This window comes from Erithacus rubecula, assembly GCF_903797595.1.
Source record: "Erithacus rubecula genome assembly, chromosome: 2".
NCBI lineage: Eukaryota > Metazoa > Chordata > Aves > Passeriformes > Muscicapidae > Erithacus > Erithacus rubecula.
In genome coordinates this window covers 43,792,517-43,816,946 of record NC_136685.1, presented here as the reverse complement: position 1 = coordinate 43,816,946, position 24,430 = coordinate 43,792,517, and the positions used below count along the sequence as shown (strand labels likewise).

At 40.0% G+C, this 24,430-nt stretch overlaps 2 protein-coding genes across 5 annotated transcripts in view; one reads left to right on the top strand and one right to left on the bottom strand.

Annotated features, from left to right (window-relative positions):
• Positions 1-21,605, bottom strand: part of CDC40 (cell division cycle 40) — a 37,253-nt gene extending 15,648 nt beyond the window's left edge. The window contains exons 1-5 of the mRNA XM_079298717.1: positions 20,998-21,605; positions 12,387-12,473; positions 11,009-11,138; positions 2,163-2,246; positions 60-199 (exon numbers count right to left, since the gene is read on the bottom strand). Coding sequence (XP_079154843.1) covers positions 60-199; positions 2,163-2,246; positions 11,009-11,138; positions 12,387-12,473; positions 20,998-21,192 — 636 coding nt within the window. The 5' untranslated portion in view covers positions 21,193-21,605. The remainder of the gene's footprint in view (positions 1-59; positions 200-2,162; positions 2,247-11,008; positions 11,139-12,386; positions 12,474-20,997) is intronic.
• Positions 21,606-21,761: 156 nt separating this feature from the next.
• WASF1 (WASP family member 1) overlaps positions 21,762-24,430 on the top strand; it is an 86,827-nt gene continuing 84,158 nt past the window's right edge. Inside the window, exon 1 of one of the 4 annotated variants that reach the window (XM_079298729.1) lies at positions 21,762-22,144. The gene's annotated coding sequence lies outside the window, so the exon portion shown is untranslated. Of the gene's footprint in view, positions 22,305-24,430 lie in introns of all 4 variants that reach the window. The other 3 variants (XM_079298728.1, XM_079298726.1, XM_079298727.1) reach the window with 3 other exon arrangements.

Here is a 24,430-nt window from a genome sequence, read left to right as displayed (position 1 = left end):
TGTTGAAACCATTGCCTCATACTGACAATTTGTCTCCATTTTGTTAAAGCAGTACTTACTTCTGATGGTTTGGCTACTTCTTTTTCATCAACATACTTTGCCCATGGTCCCAGAAAACCATCAATATTAGATGCATCATTCTCCTTGAATTTCTTCCTTTTTTCAATTTTCTTCTGTCCTGTTTCAAACACTGTTAAACCTGAAGAAGGAAGCAATACACTAAATAACTGCTAACACAGAATACATCAGAGGTTGCACCATATAGTTAGATTAAAAGAAAAAGCCACCACCACCACTCCTTTCAGTATAAGGGACAATATAGAAAAAGTATTTGAGTAAAATTGGCCAAAGCGTTTGTCTCTTTTCCAACTATGAACACTGGGAACAATGCACAGTAACAGAGTAACCACTTCAACTGTGTATCCTTGCTTGTTAGACTATTTAACCATGCATGTACCATAAATTTTTAAACAGTAAGGCAGCAGACTGTATGAATACATCAATTTTCATGCTTTAGTGTAGCTTTTGAAAGTAAAGTCTTCTTTGCTTCTGATCCCTCAGAGCCTTCTTGGTTTGAAAAAAAAACAGCCCTAAAATGAAAATAAGAGAAGTGTCCCAAAACCCCAGCCAGAACTATATATTTTAATTTAGAAAAAAATCATAGAATTATAGAATGGTTTGGGTTGAAAGTGACTTTTAAAGGTCACCTACTCCAACCACCTTGGAATGAGCAGCAACATGTTCAAGTATATTAGGCTGCTCAGAGTCCTGTCTAACCTGAACTGGAACGTTTCCAGGGATGGGGCACCCACTACCTGTCTGGGCAACTTGTTTTAGTATTTCATCAACCACATCATAAAAAATTTCTTCCTTATAACTTAGTCTGAATCTATCCTCTTTTAGCTTAAAATCATTAGTCTTGTCCTATTGCTACGGGCCCTCTTATAAAAAGTCTGTCACTATTGATGACAGAGTCATCTCCCTCCAACCACTATCTTGTTCTTTCATAGAAATACTAGCTTTTCACAAATATTGCACCCTCAGAATTTCATGTATCAAAACCAATACACAATATTGATATGGGAGGAGAAAAATCCCTGTAGGTAATTATTTTAACACATTTTAAATTTTTCTTACTTGTATATGTTATTATGTTCAGTTTTCAAACAATTTTTTTCTGCAGCAGCAGAAATACTCATCTAGTGCAAAACTGACAAAAGAAACTTTACACAAACAAGGGGAAAATATGTAATGTAAAAAGTTAAGTAGTGATCAGAAGGAATCGCACATTAATCAAGAGTTGTCTTAAAATTAAGTACAAAACTCCATTATGGAAAGGGTTTTTAAAAAATTATTTTAAATGGCTTAATCTTAGTAATTTCCTTCTTCAGAAGGAAAGAGTGAAATAAGCTTGGATATATTCTGAGAAAGAGGATACAGAAATAAAGATCCTTTGTATACCCATGTGAATAGGATATTTGAAAGAGACATGAAAGGGAAAGCATAACCATGACATTTCCACAGGTACAGTTTTCCAATGTGAACAAGTGCCTGTGAGTGTTAAATATCTTGTATCAAAGTATTAATTACAAACCCCATGCCTCTGGTAGTCAATCCTCCCAGTGGCATGCCACACTGCTACCATTTTTTGGCAATCTTCCAGTGGTTTTTCTTTTCAAAATAGCCCAAAGAGCTTAACTTTGCTAAGCAGAGATAACATGCAGCTCCCAACAGGAGTGCCAGAGGAAGCACACAGTTTGCTCCTTAGGAGCAGTTATGGGTGATTATGAGTGATTAGCTCAACATACAGGTATTCTAATACAGACACACAACAATGTTAGCTAAGACAGAATTTAGGAGGACCAAAAAGCTGCTATAAATTGTACAGATGGATTGTATTTGGGCAATAGCATATTGCAAATCCTGTTCTGAAATTTGTCATGACAACTTGAAACATTTGATACTTTCAAGAAAATAAAACAATATTTCTCTTCCCCCAACACATTAAAATTGCAACATATCTCTTCTTTACTGTGTTTTTTTACATAGGTAAGTCTCCCATAATATCTTCCTTTGCTAATAACTATTCAATTTCTTAGTAAAGAAGAAATTAAAACAGTTAAGAGATGCAAGTAATTTATAGAAGATTCTGAATTAATTACCTTGATTTTTTTCTGCTTCTTCTACAGAACCAATATATTTGGTAGCAGCTTCAGGGTTATCTACAGAGGGATCTAATGCATAACCTGGAACAAGAGGGAAAAAATACTGTTATTTCAAGCTTTTCAGTTTTGTACAGCTTTTACTACTCTGTCCCTCTGCAAATTCTTTCCTGTTGACTCTGAACTCTGGGGATGATGAAGGATTTAAACTTTGGAATCCCATTAACTTTTCACTTGGCCTGAGTATAAAGTAGTACCGTGAGACCCTTGAGTATATATTGCTATCAGAATGCTTAGATTTGCACAACACAGAGAAACAAATAAATGTAATAGGCAACAGTTAACAACATAAGGTACAAAGGATGGGTAATCACAAGCAGTCAGTCACCAAGTCTGGTGGGAAGGGACCCCAGGATGCCCCTGCTCCATGTGAGGTCAATGCTGAATTCAGGCCAGTTTGCTGCAATGGAAACATTAGATTTTGAAATGCCATAGCAACCTCTTCTTGTAGGAACATGGCATAAGGAAAAGACTAGCTCAAAATCTTATGTCAGAGACACAGGATGTTAAATGGATGCTGCTTTAGTGCAGGGCACTGCTCCTTGATTTGCAAAGCCAGTAAGTCACGTGGAAACTAGCCAGTGGCTGCCCTCTGGCTTCAGGAGCAGCTTTCTGCTCTGCTCACTACTTGTGCTGGGTCAAAGACAGTGCTACTCATCTTTGGCAGTCCTGGGATGGCAGCAGATGGAAGGCAGAGGGCAGAGGTGGGGGAAAATACAAATTAAATGACATTTTCCAGGGTTTTGTGTATTCTGCCTCCCATAGCAAAAATTACTCAATCCTCCTCCTACCAGAACTGGGAAAGCTTCAACTTGAAAGGAGTTGCTTTAACTAATGTAGATGCAGTCATGGCCTATAATTTTTAAAATAATTAAGTATTCACATCTTCATTTCCTGATAACAGCCATTGAGCCTCAATAAAAACACAACAACCCCAACCACAACAAAATCTGCTGCACTTACTGATATAAATAATTTAGAAAATGAACCAGCATTTCACAGCTATTCAGAATATTTACAAATTTAATACATATATCCAACTCTTTTTCTCCATTTTTCCTGAAGTGGATAGCATGATCTTATAAGATAGACAAATAAATTAATTTGGTTTCCAAGGAAAAGGTGGTGCACTGAACACATACTGACCACCATGACTTTTTTTTTTTGGGAAAGACTGCACCCTGGTGGACATAATATCGATTTTTATTAAATATTAAAGTGACAAAATGTCTCTTGAGGACTCAATAAGAATTTCTCTGTATTAAGGAAGGGGAAAAAAAGAGAAATATATTAAACTACGAGCAAGAGTAATCACACACACATAATGAATTAAATCCTACAGCATACAATCCAATTCCTGTATTTTTGTTGATTCAGAGAGACAATGGTGAGCACGGGGAAATTATCCAGTCCATTCTGGAGGCCAACAGCTCATAAAGGCATATACAAATGCATACAAGTTGAGAAGCTATCAACATCATTCCCACAGCCAAAGGAGATCGTTTCCCCAAACATTTTTCAGAAAGACTGCTCTCCTAGAACATGGTCTAGTTAATTTCTTTTTAGATGCTGAGAAAAAAAATACTATTGAAATTCATAGAAGAGCCATTCCAAGAACATAGCATGTATTCCTGTTCAAATAGAGCAATTAACCTGCTTAACAGCCCTGTAGTTGCAACATGGTAAGATCTAGCTGTGGAACAATGTATGTTCAGATGATCCATGAATATAACATATGCAGAGAGAAATATCTGCATGGTCATCTTTGAAAATATACCTCCCCACTATATCTAGGTTAAACAATAAAATAATTTATTCTATACTCCTAGTAGGATTTACTTCTATGGACAACCAAACTGAGCCAACACTGCAATCACTGCAATTCCCCTAATTTAGCTGCCTGCTTTTACTAAGCCACTATTTCAATGAGTTCTCTTCCAAGCTATAAGGTTTCTATTAACAGTAGAGAGATATTACTTTGGATTTCTGTCAAAATCAATACAGTGGTTTACTTGTCCTCCAACTGTATTGACACCATCTCTGGGACTCTATTTGCTTGATACTAGTAAAAGAGGGACAGTATTCCCATGAATAGGGCCCCTGGGCCAAGCACAGCTTCCCGTGGAAGTGGAGGCTTCTTATAGTTGAGTTGAATTTGGTCCAGCATCATTCTCAGAGAAAAGCTCTGAACAATTTCTACTTTCTAGTGGATATGTGAAAGGGAATATTTTCTTTCTGGCTGGGACTCCTAAACGCAGCTGCAAAAGACAGCTTGCTTTTATCCTACTCAGCTGGTATCCCACATAATGTGCCCTGACTTCTGTGTCTCCTTCAGTTGTAGTTAGGAGGCAGATATTTCCAGCAACATTTTAGCAATGAAAGATACAATTCCACCTACATCCATAATTTCAGTGCACCTGAAAATGGTTGGTTAAATAATTAGACTTTGATGTGCATTCCAAAAAGACAGCTCATTAAAACCTGTTTACAATGCACTTTGCAAAGCAGCACATAGAGACCCAAGGCAGCTCAGGTATGAAGAAAAATACAGCTGTACTAACCCAGTCTGCACTGGCATCTCTGTAGAATCAAAGTAATCAGAGAATAAAGTGCTTGCCATTGTTAACAAGTAATAGTGACTGTAGGTGTTGCATGTAACATGAGCAGATTTAAAAAAAACACCCCACAAGTGCTATTTCCAAGTCAGTTATTTTAGGCTCTTAAAGTATCAGTGTTAGTGATGACATAATCCTGCTATAACCAAGTTACTGAGTACTCATAAAGAGCTTTGAGATTCATGGAGAGAAGACTATTTCTTATTAAAAAGGACATTAATATCTTGTGAAGAAGATATTTAAAAATACCAAATGTTGCATGAATGAAGCAGTTCACTTTTAGGATGAGCATTGATGCTCAAATAGCTATGAAATGGCTAAAATATTCATGAACAGTTTGTGTGCAGCATGTAAAATATAATCTGTAATTCTGCTTCTGAAAATGTATATGTGCTCATATATTGACTTTTTAATCAATACTCAAAAAGGAATTTTCAAGAAAAGAGACTCCTTCAGCTAAAAGCATAGATACAGAAGAACAAAAGTGTGCTGTATGTTAGGACTTCCTAGTCTTTTTTGACATGCTCCAAGGAATACAACATTGAAAAAAATAAGGCTAGTTAAGCATTTTAAATCATTATGTGAAGGGGAATTTTATTTTGTAGAGAGACAGCCTTCATTTGATAGTTGAAATTAAAACAAGAAGACTGCCTTATGTCAATGGAATCAAACTAGTGTAGATTACCTATGACTGCAGATGCAAAACTGGTTACCAATTAAAATAAGTCCCACACAACAATTACTAATGGTTTTCCATTAAACTGGGAAAGGACCTTTCACAAGATCATAAAATGCCTACTTGGACTATTTTATTCAATGTTATTTATGGATTATGTTATCAGCATACTCCTTTCAGGTAGCTCTAAGGGCAATAAGGTCTCCCCCCTAGGACTCCTTTTTTCCCAAGCTAAACACCTCTCTCAGCTGCTGCAGATTTTAACCCTAATGTGGAAAACATCTCCAGTGCCTGTGACAACTTCACTTCTCCAAACTCCTGGAACAAAGGGAACCTTATTGAGATGGGTAGGTGGCACTGAGAAGCTTGAAACAGTACTTTTTGATAAAATAGCTGAGACACTTAAAGAATACATAAAGAAATGCAATACTTAAAAGTACTTTAAAAAGTAAGCTATTTGCAATGACACACAATCTTTAGAAACCCATATCCTCAGGAAAGGCAGCACAAAAATCTGAAATCTCAGGTAACAGGGACAGCAAGAATCACAGAATCCTATTTAAACTGAAGTCAGGGAAATGGAAAACCCAAGCACACATGCAAAATGACAGAAGCTAAAAATAATACACAGTAACACAATAATTGGTAGAACAGTTCTGATGTAATTCGATAGAATATACGCTTTACCAGGTAGAAAGAATACAGAAATAAGACAGTCATGCCAGTGGGGAAAAATGTACTCTATGCCATAGAAAGCTTAAAGACAAATCAGATTAACAAGTTAATAGTGTTAATGAGCATTAAATGATCCTGTGGACTGAAACTCCAGATCTAAGTAGTGGTGAGGTACCGCTGCCAGAGCTCCCAGAGTGACTGATAAGACAGAAAATGCAGAAACCATGAAAGGATAACAGAGATGGTGCCAGGGAAAGAAGCACAGTAATAATGACATATTTTAGTCATCTCCTTGTAGCAGACTGCACAAATCTCACACCAAGATGGGATGCTTTTTACACAATGTACTTGTACCATTAAGCAGTCACGCTAGAGATTCACATAAAAAAAAAAAAAAAAGCCAGTTTAGCAGTGCAGGAAACTTGATTTTAAGATATTATTTCTAAGGACACACATTTTAACAAAGACCCTAATGGGGTATAAAACTAACATTATTGACAAAGCAAAAGAAGATATAAAAACATTTACGACAATGATTTCAATCTCAAAACAAGAGGGCTATATTAAGGAAAGATTTTTAAGAGGACAGAAAGTGAGCACCAAAGGGTAAATCCTTTTTCAAATGCAGGGGCACTTCAAAGACTCCATGTAGGAGAAAAAAAACTAATGTCTGCCAGCTAATAAAAGACTACTTTAAAGCAACCAGAAGGAAGTGAGCACAGCTGAATAGTAAGTAAAGAGAAACTATTAGAAATAATTCTTCAAAGAGTTGAAGCTGCATCCAGATGTGGAAAACACAAAGACTAAACTCCAGCAGACAAAGTAAACACTACACTAAGGCAGCCCGGCCCCAAAGGCGAGGGAAATCTTATGAGATATAAAACACTTGTCCTTTGTCAAAACTGGCAGGGACAGAAAGTGTACCCAACAATGTGTAAGCCAGCAGATGATGAAGGACTGAAAAGAGCATCTGTGAGGTTGTATTAAACACATGTTGGTTATGGTGGAGCTTGGGTAGACTCCTGCGCCAGAACTTTCTTTATGGGCAACATGATGCTGTATTTACCTCAAAGTGAAATGCCAGGAAACTAATCAAATAAGTGGTAACAAAACACCAGGATCAGAGGCAGTCACCCAAGAGACCCAAGTCAAATCACAATGCAGATACTCTCACCTAATATCACCTCAATATGACAGAAAAGGAATGTATCAAACACAATGCTGTCTTTCAAAAGATGTTTCAGAGGAGTTAGGAAGATCAATCTGTCAGATATTTGTGCAGCTAGAAGATTCAAGGAGTAGAAACTACAATAAAGAAAATGGGTATACACTTGGATGAGCATTATATATTGCAGGGGAATAGACACTACAGTTTCCTCTACAGGTAAATTACAATGACAAAACCTCCAGAATATTTCTGAGGTGACAATCCTGCAATTAAGCAAAGCTTAGTTGATCTTGGATGCCTTTACAAAACCAAGTTAGACTGATTACAGGATGCCTCAAGGTCACTCTAAAAAACCTACAGGTCCTTATATGGCCAATTGATGAAAAGTTATCAAAACACTGTCAAGAATAAGTGGTTGGTCTGCACAGCACAGGAAAATTGCTGGTGTATTCATGCTCAGGCCAATGACATTCAACATATTGATAAATGATCTGGAAAAACGGAGCAAGTAGCTTTGAGCAAATTACTCACAGAACAAATTCACAGTGAGATTAACATGTAGCCACTGCTACATGGAAAGCTTTGCTTTCCATTTTAGGAGCAATACAGTGGAACTAAAAGAGATACAGAAGAGAGACAAGGACAGCCACAGGCATGAAAAGGCTGCAACTGAGGAACAAGAAGATTGATCAGATCTATCCAGGTGGAAAAAAAAAAAAGGAGGCTGAAAAGAAGCTATGGCCAAGATCTATAAAATAAGAAAGCACACAGAAATGGTGAATAAGAAATGATCACTCATTTCATTGCCTTGCATAAGATATTAGGGGATATGAAGCCAAACTAGAAAGCTGTTAAGTTCCCCAAGTTCAAAACAGAGATGCTGCTACACACAAGGAGCTGTTAAGCTGCAGAGCTGCCTGAAAGAGGTTACTGTACAAAGAAAAATTATACAGGTTCAAGAAGCGGCTGGAAAAGTTTGTCAGAAAGAAAAAACAGAAAACAAACTGTTTGAAAATTAATAAATATATAAGCATTTTCCTTGTTTGACCGACTGTGTATTGAAAAGAACTATTCAGATGTATCATTTTTTTCTTGCTTCTACTCCTCACTAGATGCCCATTGCTGGCTTCTTGTCTAATAGAATAAAAGGCTGGAAGGATCTTCAGTCAATGATAGCATGGATGTTCTCAGCTATCCAAGCATCACAAGAAAAATGTACCTTTAAGAGTAAATATTTACTGCACAAGAAGACTAGTTGCCAAAAAACACTCAGGTTTTGTTTGTGATTAATATACAGGTTTCTCAATGAATATGTATTAACTTTCAGGATTATACATATTATAAAGTTGTCTTTTTTTTTTTTTTTTTTTGTGAAAGACTGTGAGGCAATTGAGCTGTTTTGGATACATGATGTCATTTACTACCCGCATCCTTCATTTAGTCACTGCTTATCTACTTGCCAGCTATTGCAGATTTTGTCAAGATCTCCTGCCTTAGTGCAATGGTGCTGAACAGAGTAACAGACCTGAAGTCTCAAGATCTGCAGCTCTTAAAAAGAGAGGCTTGCTCCTGTTCTTCTAATAAGTTATGATTCATTCTTGAAAAATATATATGGCTTGTCTTTATGCCTATCAATTTTAGTTGCATTTTTACACTTGGTATTTCCTGAGAAAATACTTAATACATCCTCCCAAACGGAAAAAGAACATTGAAAATGTTAATAGATAACTTTCTGACAACTTAAAGGAGTGCTGTTTTTAACAGATCTTCTACTGAGCCAGAATATCATGCTCACTTACTGCATCTTCTAGCTTCAACTTCAACTTCCCAGTGCTGGTTTGTTCTTGCCATTTAAATTGCCTGTATTGCCTTTTCATAGTTCCATTGTCACTGTATCCAGATCATTACCTACTGAACATTTCTAGATAGCTGAATGATAGCTGCACAGTTGCCAGTGGCACAAGGTTTAAAAATATACGTTTATATGCACTTTTAATACAGCTTTCAAGACAGTTGCTATACGGTGATGACATAACCAACAGAAGTAGTTTTGAGTAGACTTGCTAGCTTTATCTTTCCCCAAATGAAACTTACCAAATAAAAAATCTCTAATGAAACATTATATGCCTAGGGCACTTTTTCACAGTATCTATTTTACACACAAAAATGTTACATTTAATTTCAACCCCCAAAATGTTATATTTAATTTCACAGAACAAAATCTAATCTGACTATTCAGGTCTTGAGTAGAAGCTCCTACTTGTATTGTCTGTCAAGTTCTAATATCAAAATTACAGTCAAGTAAGTTAAAATTATGCTATGAAACTAGATAGCTGTTTCTTAATATTGTCATTTTGCTTATATTCCATATCCTAACAACTCATTGAAAAGTACCTATTAGCTAAAACTATGTAATCAATATATTTAAATTTCTAACATTTACAAGAAAGCTTCTAATAAAACTCAAGTACAAAGAAAAATTGAGTGTGGGATAGTCTCTGGTATTAGGCATTTTCTTCCACTGTAATACCTAGCTACCACAGATGTTAGCAACAAAGTTGCAATCTCATGCATCACAGAATATAGTAAGTGAATTCAGGCATGCATAAAGCCCTAATGAAATTAAGGATACTCATTTAGGAAGGTGATTTTTGAGGCAAAACAGTTTGCAAGATGTAGTATTTTGAATGTAAATATAAATAAAGAAAGATGAAAATCTGTTGTGCAAAAAGTTGAGCATTGTGACATTTTAAGTTAACACAGGAAGTATCAGATCTTGCCTTAAAAACTGAATTTCAAGCATATAAAGAACACTTCATCTGAACAAGCACTTGCAATCAAACTTAAAACAGAAAGGAAAGCTTACAATGAAACATAGGAAAAAATTAACCATTGCTATATGTAAACACATGGCAGCTTTGTTCTTTCAAATGCGTGCAAAAGAATGTTTAGAATCCACAGTCTTTCCATATTTTTCTTATCTAAAAAAAAAAATTTAAAAATCCATTTTTCTTACAATCCATAAAATGACTGCTTGAACCTCAAGCTTCCCCAAGACTCAAATATTTTCTTTTTCAAGTGCCACTATTTATAAGGGAAAATGTTATTCAAGATAGGAAAGTAGTCACAACACTGACCACCAACACAGTTCTTTGGGGCTGTCTTTGCTAAGATTATTTTAGTAATGCATTCCCATTCTTTGCAAATCTGATTGATTCCATTTGTATCAAGAGGCAACCACTGAAGAACCTGACAAGTCAGTAAGGCTCCTTATGGCTCTGAGGCAGAATCACATGAAAGAATCTATTTGCATAACAGATCTATAGTTAGCTATGTGAAAAGTGTGAAATTTTGATCAAGTGTTTTCTACACTTGATGCAACTAATGGAAAGATTAATTAAGAGTGGCTTGCTAGGAGATCATACACTGGATTCCAGTTCAAAAGGGAATTACAAAATTAGTTTTCCCAAGTAAATACTATGATCTCTATTCATATGGATTCTTATTCAAAAGCCTTTTCTCATTTTATTAATTCTGATAAAAAGCAATTTACAGAAGTTACAGTCCTATTAATTGTTCTGCCAAAACTGTCATAATTTGTCCAACCTGGGTATGATAAAGATAGAGGTGAATTCCACTGTCAGGGACTTACCATAGGTTGCAAATGTTCTTCTTTGTTGTTCAAACATGAAATCATTGATGTGAGCTGGTTCTGCATATCCAGAAAGCATGTTTCTAGGTGCAGCCATTTGCTGAGTCCTAAATGGGTTTTCTGGTCCAAACTTAAAAAAAAAGTTAAAATAAGGTGGAGCAGAATTAGTAATTTGTTATTTTTGAGTATTTAATTTTTTCAGAAAAAAAATAAACATAGGAAAAAAGAGATCTGTCTTTCAAAAATGGTAATGCAAAATCACTTCTTTGTGACTACTGAATAAGCTTCTTCATCTGTTATTTCACACAGTAATCACACATTTCTTCTGAACAGTTGATTCCTGGATTGAACTTTCTAGCCTGTATTATTGGCACAGAGCTCAGGCTGATATCCATTGCTTGACTTGTTGGTACTTGGCAGAACCAACACACACTGTCATTCAATATGGGACCAGTACAAGCATTCAGAAGACAAAATCCAAGGCTGTCCCACATTAGGTTTTCCCAACTAAAACATTTACACACAGCAGCACTGAAGCAAGTTAAAAACAGTACTTTTGTTTGCACACGTCATGGCTTTGATGTTACACGCTCGCTATAAAAAGGCCAATTTATGTGGTACCTCAAAAGGATTTCTAGACATAAAGCAAAACTGATGTAGAAATTTGAGAATGATGCAGTATTTATCTACCTAGAAGGCTACCCCCGACTGAAGAGAAGACAAACTGTACAAAGAAGTTAAATATGGTAAAAAGTTAAATGCTTGAACAGCTATTTTTATCTTTCAGATAGCCTGTCAGTTATAACAAAATGGAAAGTGGTTCACATTGCACGAAGCAGTCTAAATTCAGTGTTAAAAGGTTTTTCACTACACAGATTTAGCATAGCTCAAGTTACTAAAATTCATAATACTGATACGAATAATTAAACTGAAAATACTTTGATTTTAATGTTAAATCCTCCTCTTAAAAGTCTCATATCTGCAAGTTTTAAAAATGTTAATTCTGCCCTAATGAACACAATAAGTAAATAGCAAAAATGTTAAAATAGTAAACAACCACTTCAATGCTGTTCATGTTTAACTCAAAAACATCTTTATAATGCTATTTTCCCAGCTGAATTTTAAATTTTTGTAGCTATAATTCTGATAAACATTTAAAACTCTTCTCAGAAAAGCTTTATGTAGAACATTAAAATTCAAACACTAAAAATACCAACATGCTTGTGTAGAATCTATTTTTTAGTTTGCTCCAACCATATTCTAAAATGCAGAAAGCATCCAAAGAACTTGTCTTATAGAAAATTCACACAAAATTTATACAACCTCTGCCTTTTAAGCCAATGGCATTTCTGCTCTAAAAAGCAAAATGGTTTCTTACCTCAGGTGCAAACATAGTTTCATAAGTGGGATTGTACTGAACTTCCTTGATAGCAGGATCAAGGTGGACTCCCGTTTCCACATCTTCCTGAAATAAAACAGACATATTAACAACCCATTTTACACACAAAAACCCATTTAAATATATGGCATTACCTTCTTTTCCAAATTAGGGCTGTAGTTCAACTTGACACTTTCAGCATTATGAAAGAGAAGAGCACCTTGGCCAAAGTTTCTATTTTTAAAAAATATTGATGTCAAAACCAATGTCAGGTGGCCACTGAGAAAGTCATCTAAAACACTTGGAGATTTTTGCATGTGAGTAATTATTACTTTTTATTTAAAGATTTCATGCACACATTTTAAAAACAGCAGCAAGATTGAAGGAAAGTTGATTTTTTTTTAGGATGTTTGAAAACCAGACTTGTAAAGAAGAACCAGTTCAAATGGTCATGAATTTAATATAAAGGTATGGAGGCTAGAACTCTGTAAAAGATAGACGGCAAGGCAGAAACTATAAGTGACTACTCTGAAAGTCAGTTGCAAAGAAAAAAAAATTATATATCAACGTTACATACAAATATTAAGTAAAACAATGATTTTCACAGAATCCAAGAATCCATTATTTCCAAAAGGTACATTTTTATACTGAAAGGTATAAATGTAATTCAGCTTTAGTACTCTAAGACATTTGCAAGTCTGTTGTAAGAAAAACAGACGAAGGGACAAGAAAGAGGGATTAACCAAAAGAGCAACTTCAAACAACTCACAGGAAAAAATACAGGAGGGCACAAGCAGCTGAGATAGAAGACAGAGAAGAAAGAAAATGGTTGATAAGGTAGCAGTGCCCAAAAAGACCTGGTTTCAGAGCTTTACAAAGGCTCTCTCACAGCAACAGAACCCCTCCTCTCATCAAGACCCCAGTTAATAAAGGAGAATGTTATTTTGCAGAATTATTACTGTCATTGCTTCCTGTATCTTAATCCTAGAAAAACAGCAATTGAAAAGGACCCAGGATGTGCTAGTATACTGGCAAAATCCCTAGCAATCATATTGAAAAAAGTATCTTAGCATCATTGCTTAGTCAGTGCTTACCTATAATAGGATCTCAAAGCATTTGTGACTTACAAAAGAAAGTGGCACAACAGAGAATCAAATTTTAGCAGTTGCTTCATTAATTGAAAATTATCTCAAATAAACTCAATCTTGCTTTACATTATAGTATCTTGAAAGAACAAAATGGCACATTCTTAACTTGTTTACTATTGTTAGCTAGTCTCTGACATGCTATGCCCAGAAGCTTTTTTTTCTCCCCAATTTAACAGCAGGTCAATTACAAATTTGCTCATGCATACAAGATTTAAAAGATTCTAAAACCTGATTTTTTAGAACACAGAAAAGAAAAACAGTACCTAAAGACCTTTGGCTTGTTACCTGATTATATTTGACTAAAACTGCTCAGCAAAGAAAAATAAAAGCAGGTTAAAAAAACTCAAAAATAATAAAAACAAAACAAAAAAAAACCCCATGACATCAGCAATCCCATTAATTGTTTTTCTACTAAGGCCACGGTCTTAGTAGAATTGTTAAGTCCAACCAAAAAGCTTTAGTCTAACCACATTATAAATTATTTTAACAGGCAGGTCCAGCCACTGCACTGATCTCACCTGAACCCTCAGCACTACCAGTTCTCAGCCTGACCTCCTTTCTCTCATCACACAACCCTTCCAATTCACTGGGCTTGGATGTCAACAACTACTGGTACATTCACAGCCCTGACCTTCATACACCATGAACCTGCCTGCAAACAGCACAGCAGGCCAATCCTTCATCCAGCAAGAAACCCACAAGTCCCCAGATAGAACAGGAGCACACCAAAACCACTTCCTAACCTGTGTTGCCTACAAACTTACAATTCCTTGCACTGCTCCATGCCGTGAAGACATTTTCCACAGACAACTTTTTCAAGTCACATCATACAGCTTACTCTTTCAGCTACACTTCACATCTTATCCACAAAACTCAAAAATTGAGAAAATAAAAATTAATATAATTGATAATAAGGCAGAATTTTTCTGATTTGGTTAGTGATCATCTTGAAATTAGGACAGTTTTTTTCCTGCTTTTTAATCTGAAAAAGCAAAAGAATCCAGGTTTGCAAAAATGCCAAGCATTTTTCAGTTCTGCTATTTTCCCTTCTCTCTTCTTCCTGTGAAGCTCTATTATATGCTGCTTGGTAATTGAGAAAAGAAACAGATTGTGCCATAAAAGCTGATCCTCTGCTGGGGGATTATAGCAATTCTGGTTCTACTTCGCTGCTGGTGGAACAGTGCTGAGTCACTCGAAAGCCACACAATATGTTCACTCCTAGACCACCACAGGCACATTCTTTCTGTGTGAAAACCACCGAGCCTTGAAATTGAAGCACATGTTATATTTATCAGAGCTACACTGCTCAAGACCTCCGGTCTTATTCATGTTTTTCATATAATAGGGCATCAAATGATAATTTCATAACAGGCTGCTGAAGTACATAATGGTTATCTTCTCATTACGTCATTTTGCTTTAAACTGTGTAATAATTTGAATGTGATCCAACTACCCACTTTACTTTCTCAGTATTTTAAAAAAATGAAATATTGATAGGAATATATATATTGACACAACATATTGCCAAACGTTAGTCTATGGCAAGAATTCAAATTGCAACAGACAAATTATCCTTTGGTCAGCATCTGCTAAGTGCCATTTTGCACAGTGTTATAAGACTCTACCAGGTAGCAGAAACATTAAAAATATTAAACTAGCCCATATTTCACCAACTGCCAAGCTACCTGCATTGTGGTATTTTGGTTGTGGTTTTTTTTTTTTGTTTTTTTTTTTTTTTCCCTGGATGAGAGAAAAGAACTCATCAGCAACCTGTGCACATGGTGAAGATCTCTGGGTACAACTGCATGCATTGCCAGAAGACCATTTCAGCAGAACTCATCCTTCCAGGACCCAAAAGCAAGAAAAGGTAATACAGGTCTCACAACACTGTCCCTTTATGCTGGCAACAGCCTTAACTGCAAGCATTCCTGATGCATTTGCCATAGCTCTAGCTAACAGAGAAGGGATCAGAGGAGCAGCAGTCTGGCAGAGCTGAGATTGAGATAAGGTAATCTAAGAGATCGCCTCTCTGCTGTGCTGTAGCTTTTCCTTTGGTCACAGGAGTGATTTATCTAAAAGCCTAAGGTGAGCAATCCATCATGTAGCTTATGTGCCAAGTGTGACACAAGTGGCTCAGTGGGATGGGAGATGATCAGTAGTTAAGCTGAAAGAGGAGGGCATCTGTGATTTCAGTGAAGGGCTAAGAACTACCCTAGATCAATTCTACTCTCAAAGGCCCAGGAACTATAGAAAAGGGGGTCAAAAAGCTCTCAAACAGACAGAGTGTTCCTCTGGAGAATGAGAAAAGTTCAGCTGGCAGAGAAGCAGGTGGTGTTTGCTGCAACTCAGAAATTGTATTAATATGGGCTTTATGGCATGCTGTAATATTCTTAAAGGGCTCTACACTCCATATAATCTGGAACTAAAGAATTAAGGTTTTAAGAAGTTATGTTTCACTGAATATAGCTATCTTGAAAAACATATTAGAAAGAAGCTGCAAACTTAGCTGTATGTGTCACCTTTTTGCTTTTCTCAGCACTGGTAACAAGCACCCAACTGAAATACAGTGGCTACATTGGGCACCACATGTAAGGTAAGTCACACACGAATGGAAAGTGTTCAAAAGAAAAAAAAAAACAGGATTGAAGGCCCAAGAAAATATGACCTGAAAAGAAAAATTGAACAACCTAATTCAGCACAGAAGAGATTCAGACTACACAAATTTGCAGAAATAAGGACAACCAAAAATGAAAATGCTCCCTCCATAGATCCACTGAATTTTGGCAGACAGGTTGAATGTCTGTCTGTCCAGAGAGATGCAAGAGACACTGCTGATACAAAGCAAAAAGAGGGAGATGATGTCATTCCACCAAACTACTTACTGTGTTGGTTGTGTTGTTTTGGGGTTTTTTTAATAGATGTGATGTCTACTTACTTGCAATATCAGGTTGCTTTACAGTTCAGAGATGATTCAATGAGGTTAAAAAATTCTTTTGATAGTTAAATGCTGTCCTTCTGTACCTTTTGTTTAACACAATCACACTATTATAGGGGAATAGCACACAGGGCTGCACTCTGGAATATTAGCATTGCCTCAGGAATCTATCTTGAGACAGAAAGAAGCTTTTGACACTAAGTAAAGACAAGGGGGTGCTTCATTGCGACTCCCCAGAGATCACCAAATGTCTGGTTCCTTCCAAGGCATGCTCCTTCACTCCTACCATAAAGCTTGGCCACTTGAAAGCAATAAGAAAGAAGACAGGAAATAGAAGGGATTTTAGACTACAAATACAGTAAATCAGATTAACTTTCCTCCTTAAAAGTCCTCCTTTTCTTCAAAAAAACTCCTACCCAAATGCTATAAAACAACAGTGTCACTTTCTATGAAAACCATTTGATTGTTGGAATAAAAAATAGATCAATAATACAAAAAATATGTTAAAAAATGTTGCTAGAAGTTTCTTTATGTACATGCAAGACAAAAACTTTCCTGTAATTAAACAGTGGCAAAATCCCTGTAACAGGCAACAAAGCAAAGCCTTAAATATATGACCAAGGTGCACCATGTACTGTGTACTGCAACACTGGATGGCAATTCTGTTCCTTAGAATATAATGTGACTTATGTTTTCCAGGTTCACCTCATTTTGATGTCTATATGTTGGGGCTTTTTTTTTTTCCTTTTTTTCCTGGACATTCCAGATAATAAATCTGCAACATTTCATTTCCCCAGGTAAAGTCATTAGTAGTTAGTCAAATAGCTAAAAAGGGCAGGCTGCTTTGCATAACATTTAATTAGTTTTAATTATCGATCACATTAAAATGTGGTAAATTAAGATGGCATCCCATGAGCCACTGAGACTTAAGCAGTTTGTCACTTATCAATTCTTGCCTAAACCACTTGGGTTGTCAAATGCACATTATCTCATTCTAAAGATTTACAAATTTATTACCAAGAGATAAATAGCACTTGCAGTGAAGCTCCAACATTAACACAGGGCTGTTATCAGCTTTTATTCTTTCTACCTATTCATACACTCCTAACGGTAAACGACCACCTCACTAACTTCAACAGAATAAAAGTAAACCAGCAAGAAAAGGTTGAACTATGGCTAGATTCTCAGGGTCTTCCAGAATGACGAGTTCTAAACAACTACTCTGTACAAGATATTTTGTGTCAAAGAAAGCTGGAAAACCTACCAGGTCAAAGACAACAAACATTCCTAACAAGCAACATTTCCCAAGCCTACTAATGTTCAATCAGTGCTACAGAATTGTCATGTGCCACTATGTATCATTCTCTCCATAGGTGGCAGGATCAGGTTTTAAAAAACATCAAGAAGTGTGACAGAAGTCTATTTCCTCCACTTATGTGAAACTTTTCTGGAAACGTGCATAGTGCCACAGGTAAACTAGATTCAAAGGGAACTGACACTTCTGATCCCTTCTCACATTTAGGCAACACAGATCCTCCAGCTCCTGTATGGAGCTGGGCCAGCCTAGTTATTTTAGTTAAATGTCCTCTCCTCAAGACCACTGAAGAGAAGTATCATTACTGTAGAGAAGTATCATAAAATCTACTCTGATCTGAGTCTTACCCTGGACAGAGATCAAACAGTAATTGTTCTCTCAAAAGCAAAGCTTATAACTGCAATGTTTCCTGTGAAGTGATTTCTTCACAGAAAGTGCAATTTCCTGAATTTCCTTCTACATTTATAATTCGAAAGTGAAGGAAAAGTATCAGCAATGTTAGGGTGATTTTATCATAGAAGTAGAAACTGCAGGAAAACTAATTATAATTGGGTTTGACAATGGCCTAGTTGTTGGTCTCTGGGCTCCCTTCCCTTTCTTGAACAGCCTCTATTTACAACACCATCATGCCTGCCTACTGCTTGATGATGTGTTTGCAGAAAGAAAATATCTTGATTAACCTGTCCACTGTTCCCACAAAAGAAAAAGTCCATCTTATAGAAACTTGGCATCTATTGGAGAGTAACAGCAGAGCAAGGGTATATAATGATACTTCTGCACTCTCACAACAGCCAAATATTTCCAGGTCTTGGTGAGACTTGAGGGAATCTGTGTAGAATCTGAGCAGAAGTATTACTGGATAGGAGTCACCAGTAATTACAGCTGTTATCTATTATGAGCAATTTAACATCAATATCAGCAACAGGCCTATTTCAGGAAGCAGACTTTAAGAAGAGGATGTAACAAAAGCCAGCCCTCAAACTTTCAAAACACAGTTACCAACCATTAGTACAGCTTCCAATTACAGAATAATTATTTTCACAGAAATGTGACTTCATGTAACTATGATGCACTTCAAAACAAGGACTCAGCAGATTTCTACAGAAAAATGAAATGCATATTGGAATTACATCTTAGGGCTATATTTGATATGCTTACTTCAGTAGCCCAAACGCTGTCAGCTGAACGTGCTAACAATGACACCTGCTATTAAAGAGAGTGAAGACCCGTTCCTATTTAAAGCATACAGAAGATCTATACCAGTTAACAGGCCAAAATTCTGAAGCAGAAACAAATAAAACAGTTAGAATGCAGAACACCAACCATTTAAGTTTTGCACTCTCAACTGCCAAAAATGCAAGCGGTGGTTTATATTTACTGTATGACTAACCCTTCTAACCTCCCCTCTCACCATCAGCTTTTGTTACCCATTCCTGGTCCTCTGTGCAAAAAAATACCTATGCACTTAAGAGTACTTGATTCTTATTCATGTCAAAACAGCATTTGCACTAGTGAAGTGATATTACTGAACTGTAACTTTGCTTTCTACTTATTCAGCTCCCTGTTTTTCCAGGCCTGTACTTAGATAGGACTTGTGACTTATACTCAAAACACCATGTCTTTCCCATTTGTTCAGCAAGGACTTTCTAATTCTAAAGAATTAGGGTAAATTCCTGAGGGGTCTGGCAAGCTTCCACTGCTGACCAGTGGGACACTATCATTTTTAGACATAAAGGTGTTGAGAACATGTGGAACATGAGACCAGCAGTTATTTCTCAAACCCTAGAAGTCCAAAAAGAAAGCCTGATATAATTCTACAAAGAAATGACCTGTTGCTACTCAGAGTAGGTTGTGGAGATAAAAGAAGCTCCTGTATGCTGTGTTCTGAAAGTCTCAGCTTGAAACTGCTGCTATTTGCAGTTACATGCATCTCATCTATGTTCACAAGTACAAGTTATAGACAACATTATAATCAAACATCTTGATATTGAAAAGCTTCACATCATCTTAGTTAGCAGAGGTAGTCCTAGATGTGCTGGTGGATAGCCCTTTCAGAGCACAGCCTGGCAAACAGCCTTGAACTGAATGTGCTGCTGACACCTAACTCTTTTCTTCTGCTGTTTGTTTCTGCACTGGAGATTTATCTGCACCAGCACAGCATTTATGCAAACCAGAACAAGGAATGGATCTGAGGATAAATAACTTCACCAGAGTTTTGTTTTTTCAAAATTCAGATCAGTTCCTTGACATCAGTCTCTGAGCAACTACATAAACCTTTGTGCTGGCTTGGCAAAGGGAAAACCTGTTGCTACAGGCCTAAGGAAAGTACATCCAGAGCTACTTGCCACTTATCACTAACACTCACAAAATATTATAGATGTTGATTAGCATTTCTTTTGAAATGTGCACAAGGCAGCCTGCTGGATGCTGCAACTTGAGAAGCCAGATTCCCAAGCTTCTAAGAGATAAACAAATGTAGTCACTATATACAATATAACATCTACACAAAAATGCGATAAATTGTGATAGAATATTAATTAACTAATGACAACAAAGTCACTAGGCAAGGAACCTTTCTGAGCATGTGGCAGCAGGACAGTAACGACGACAGTTATCACAGCAAGCCTGCTTTTGATTAGAAATTTGTTGCCGGTACAAAAAATCGCAAAGTGAAACCAGCACCCACTCCCCTCCCTTTCTGGTATCACAAAAGTGAGCCCATGTGATACTGAAATGAGAAAATAAAGGTTCCTCCACCAATAACGAAATAGAAATACCAACCAGCTTTCAGGCTGCCTTTTAGAACAGGATCCAGTTGCAGCCACCCTATCAAGTATTTACTTCACCCCACCACCCGGGAAAACCACCCATGAAAACACCTTATACTGTGAACAGCAAACAAGTATCTAAGGAACTGTAATCAAGGCATAATTTGAGATGGAGCTAACACGCTTTAATAAACTTAACCCGGCAGCTGGAATCCACGGGAGCGCCCCGAAACACGCCCTTCCTCCACAGCTCCGACCCCCACACCTCAAGGCAAGGCAGGGCAGGGCCAGGCGGCGGCAAGGCACCCCTGCCGCCACCGCGCCCCTTCCACGCCGCTTCCCCAGCCTGGGGCTGCTCCAGGGCTGTCCCCAGCATTGTCCCGAGGCGGCGGTGCGGACACAACGCCGGGCAGGCGGGCGGCCCGGGCCCCGGAGGGCTGCCTACCTTCACGGCTACTTCCGGGGCCGCATCGACGGGCAGGGCCGGGGGCGCGGCGGGAGGCGCCCGGAGGTGCAGCACGGCATCGCGGCTGGCGAGAACGGCGGCGGAGCGCTGGGAGCCGCCCTCGGTCTCGGGTTCCGAGTCGGGCTCCGAGTCGGAACCGCCGTAGGAGGCGAGCGCGGCGATCGCCGCCGACATCTTGGCGCGGGGGATGACGGGACGGGCAGGTCCTGGCAGGTCCGCAGGGCTCGAGGCGTCCCGTCCCCCGCAAAACGGGAGGGGTGGGGCTCCGTCTTAAAATTGGGGCTCGTTAAAACAGAAAACACACTCTAAAGGATAAATTGTGGTCTATTACGGGATAGACAGGAGTTTGATGGGGGAACATCCCACTCGGCTGTTGATGGTGCTTAACCTTTCAGGACTCCCTAGCAGGACTACAAGCTCCAGCATGCAATGCGGCTCCGCGCTTGGACGTTCCCCCCGGCGCTCGCCTGCACTTTGCGTGGCGGCAAGGGAAAATATTCAACAGCCCAGGGAGAGCTCCCAGACGCACACTTCTTCCGCATACAAAGCGTCTTCGCCTTCTATTCGACAGAGGGAATCGGAGCGGGGAGCCCTATCCCACAGAACCCCCCGTTGTCGTCCCTGGGCTCCCATCGCCCCGGCCCCGCGCCGTGCCCCGGGGAGCTCCGCCCCCTCGCGGTGATTGGCCGTCGCACACCCGGCTTCTGTTACGTCACAGCCGCGAGGCCCCGCCCCGCCCTCGCCGGGGAGAGGGAGCCCGGCGGGCCGGACCGTACCACCTGCCCGCCCGCGGGGTGGGGGGCGGCGGCGCATGGACCAGCCCGAGCATCGGGCGGTGGGGGGGGGCGGCCGGGTTCGGCCGCCGGGTAAACAGCGCTTCCCCCCCGCTCCCTCCCGCCCAGCTCGGCGCGCCGGGAGAGGCCCCGCCCCCCGCGCGCGCACACACGCGCACACACACAGAGACACGCGCGCGCTGCCCGGTGTCTATTGTGAAGCCGCCGGGGTCGCTCCGCGCCCGCCGCCGCCCCCCGAAACACGGAGCCGCCAGCTGGGAATGGCCGGCGCCGCCTGAACTTCCAGCGCCCCGGGGCCGCGGAGGGAGGGGCTGAGGCTGAGCGGCGTGAAGGTGCGCGGCGAGGGCAGGCGAGTAAGTGCCCCCACCCCCGTACCTCCCTTCCCTCGCGGTCCCTGGGGCGGACGGCAGGGACCAGCCTCCGCTCCCCGCTCTCCATCGCCGGCGGGGCTGCGGGACGCGCCTGCCCCACAAAGGGACCGGCGCTCGCCAGGTGTTGGTCCCCTCCCCTTTGTCCGCGCCCGCGCGGGGGGCGGCGGCGGCAGGGAGTGATGGAGGGAAGCAGGGCAGCACGTCGCGGAGCCGCTTTCCGCCGTCTCCCCGCCACCCCCGCGGGCAGGGGCACGAGGGGGGCGTGTTGCGAGGCGGAGGAGGGGAGGCGGCCGCACTTGTGCCGGAGCCCGGCGCTCCCCTGTCCTTCTCCCGCTGCCGGGCGCCCCGCGGCTCGGCCGGCGGGGAAGGTGCGGCGGAGCAGGGCCGGGGTCGGCGCGCCGGAGGGCGGGCGGGGGGCGGCGGGGTGACGTCACCGCCGCCAGGTGCGGGGACAGGCGCCCCCTCCCCTCCCGCCCCGCCGCGGCACCGGCGCTGCCCAGGGCAGGGGTGCGGGCGGCGGCGGGACTGCCGGGCGGAGCGCGGGGGGATCCGGTCCCGTTCCAGGGCAGAGCTGCCCGCTGGAACACTGCTACCATTGTTAGGAGGGCTCGGAGACCGCGGGGGATGGCCGGGGGCGAGGAGGAGCGCGTAGGTTCCAACTTCTCGCAGCCCGCTCCGAACGCCCTCCTGCGCGCCCGCGGACCGGGAAGCGCGGAGCGCCGGCCGAGGGCTGGCTGAAGCGCCAGGTGTGCGCATTGCACGCGCTTGCACCTGGAGCGGCACAGTGCCACGGCTTCCCTTCGAGCTGCATGTGCTCTCGGAATTAAAGTGAGCACACAGTGACATCTAATTGTGGCACAGCGGCATTTAATCTGATTAAATGCTCTACTTTGAATTTTCCAGTCTTTTCAGCAGTGTCGGTTTGAAACATTTGTTTTCTTAGCTTGAGGAGGTATCACTTCTCTTTTAAAAAAAGGATAGAGATATGTAGAGGGCATACAGATAGTGTGGAGTGGAGCAAGGTGTTGCATTAAGATCTGTTCTGTCAGACACAGGTATGCTATGTCTTTGTATGCTAGAACCAGGATTTTAGGTAAAAGTCCCACACATTTCAACACCAAGACCTTTTGTTTGCATCTCCAACAGCTGAAATATGCTACATTGAACTAACATTTCATATGGTAATGAACTGACTTTTTTTCATCTTAAATCTATGGATGATGAATCCATAAGTAAGGAAAGCTATATGACGCTTTACATGAATCACTGCTTATTAATATCAAAAGTGGTTCTTTCACTGCAGTCACTTGGTTTATTGGCAGTAATTGTTAACTGATTCCATATGACTGCAGTCCTTTTCCTCCTGGCATGCAGACCGTAGGTATTGTCTGAAGTTGAAAGGTGTGCTTCCTGAAATGTGAAAAATTTCAAGGTCTACTTGTGCAACCAGTTTGCGATATTCCATCTGCAGAGCTGTGTTGAAGATCTTTAAAGTAGTTCTGCTTTGTTATCCTTGAATTTTAAGTGTTTGATTCACAAAGCTCTGGTAGTTGACTTAAGTGTGTTCAACTATGTTGTGTCCAAGCATCGGAGTTTGCTTGCCAGTGAAATCTGATCATCAGGGATTCTAGATGCTTTTATTGTAGAACCTAGGAAATTGACTCACTTATTTAAATTAGTTGCCTTTCTGTTACCAGCAGTAGAAGATAAGCAAATACATGAGTAGGCATCCAGAGCAATACTGTCTGAAGTTTCTCGTTGCTTAAATAATAGCAAAGATTAATTTTCAGCGTGCAAGCTGATGTCACTTCTGGTTATGAAAAACTGACTTGCCTATGCTTTAAAAGTGTAGATGGCTAATGTACACCATAATCTAAAATCTGTTTTTCTCTAAAAAGTGGAGGAGTTGCTCCTGGTCATTTGTACTGAGCTACTATAGTGACTCATCTTGACTATCAACTGCATATTTGTAATTTCAAGAAGGTGTTGATCAGTATAAAACAAACTGGAAGAATGATACAGCTTTTCTAAAAAGCTTTACTCATTGATTACTGTATGTTGTATGATCTTTTTAACTGATCTCCAAATGTGTTATGTTATTGGATGCTGCTGGTTCTGAGGCAGGCTGAAGTAGTGGGTGGAAGGTGGTTTGGGTTGCTTGGTTTTGCTTTCCATCCAGCTCTTTCACTGCTGCTTTTCCTTGCAGTCACTTTGCTTCTCTTGCTTTAATTTTCCAAAGGAAGATAA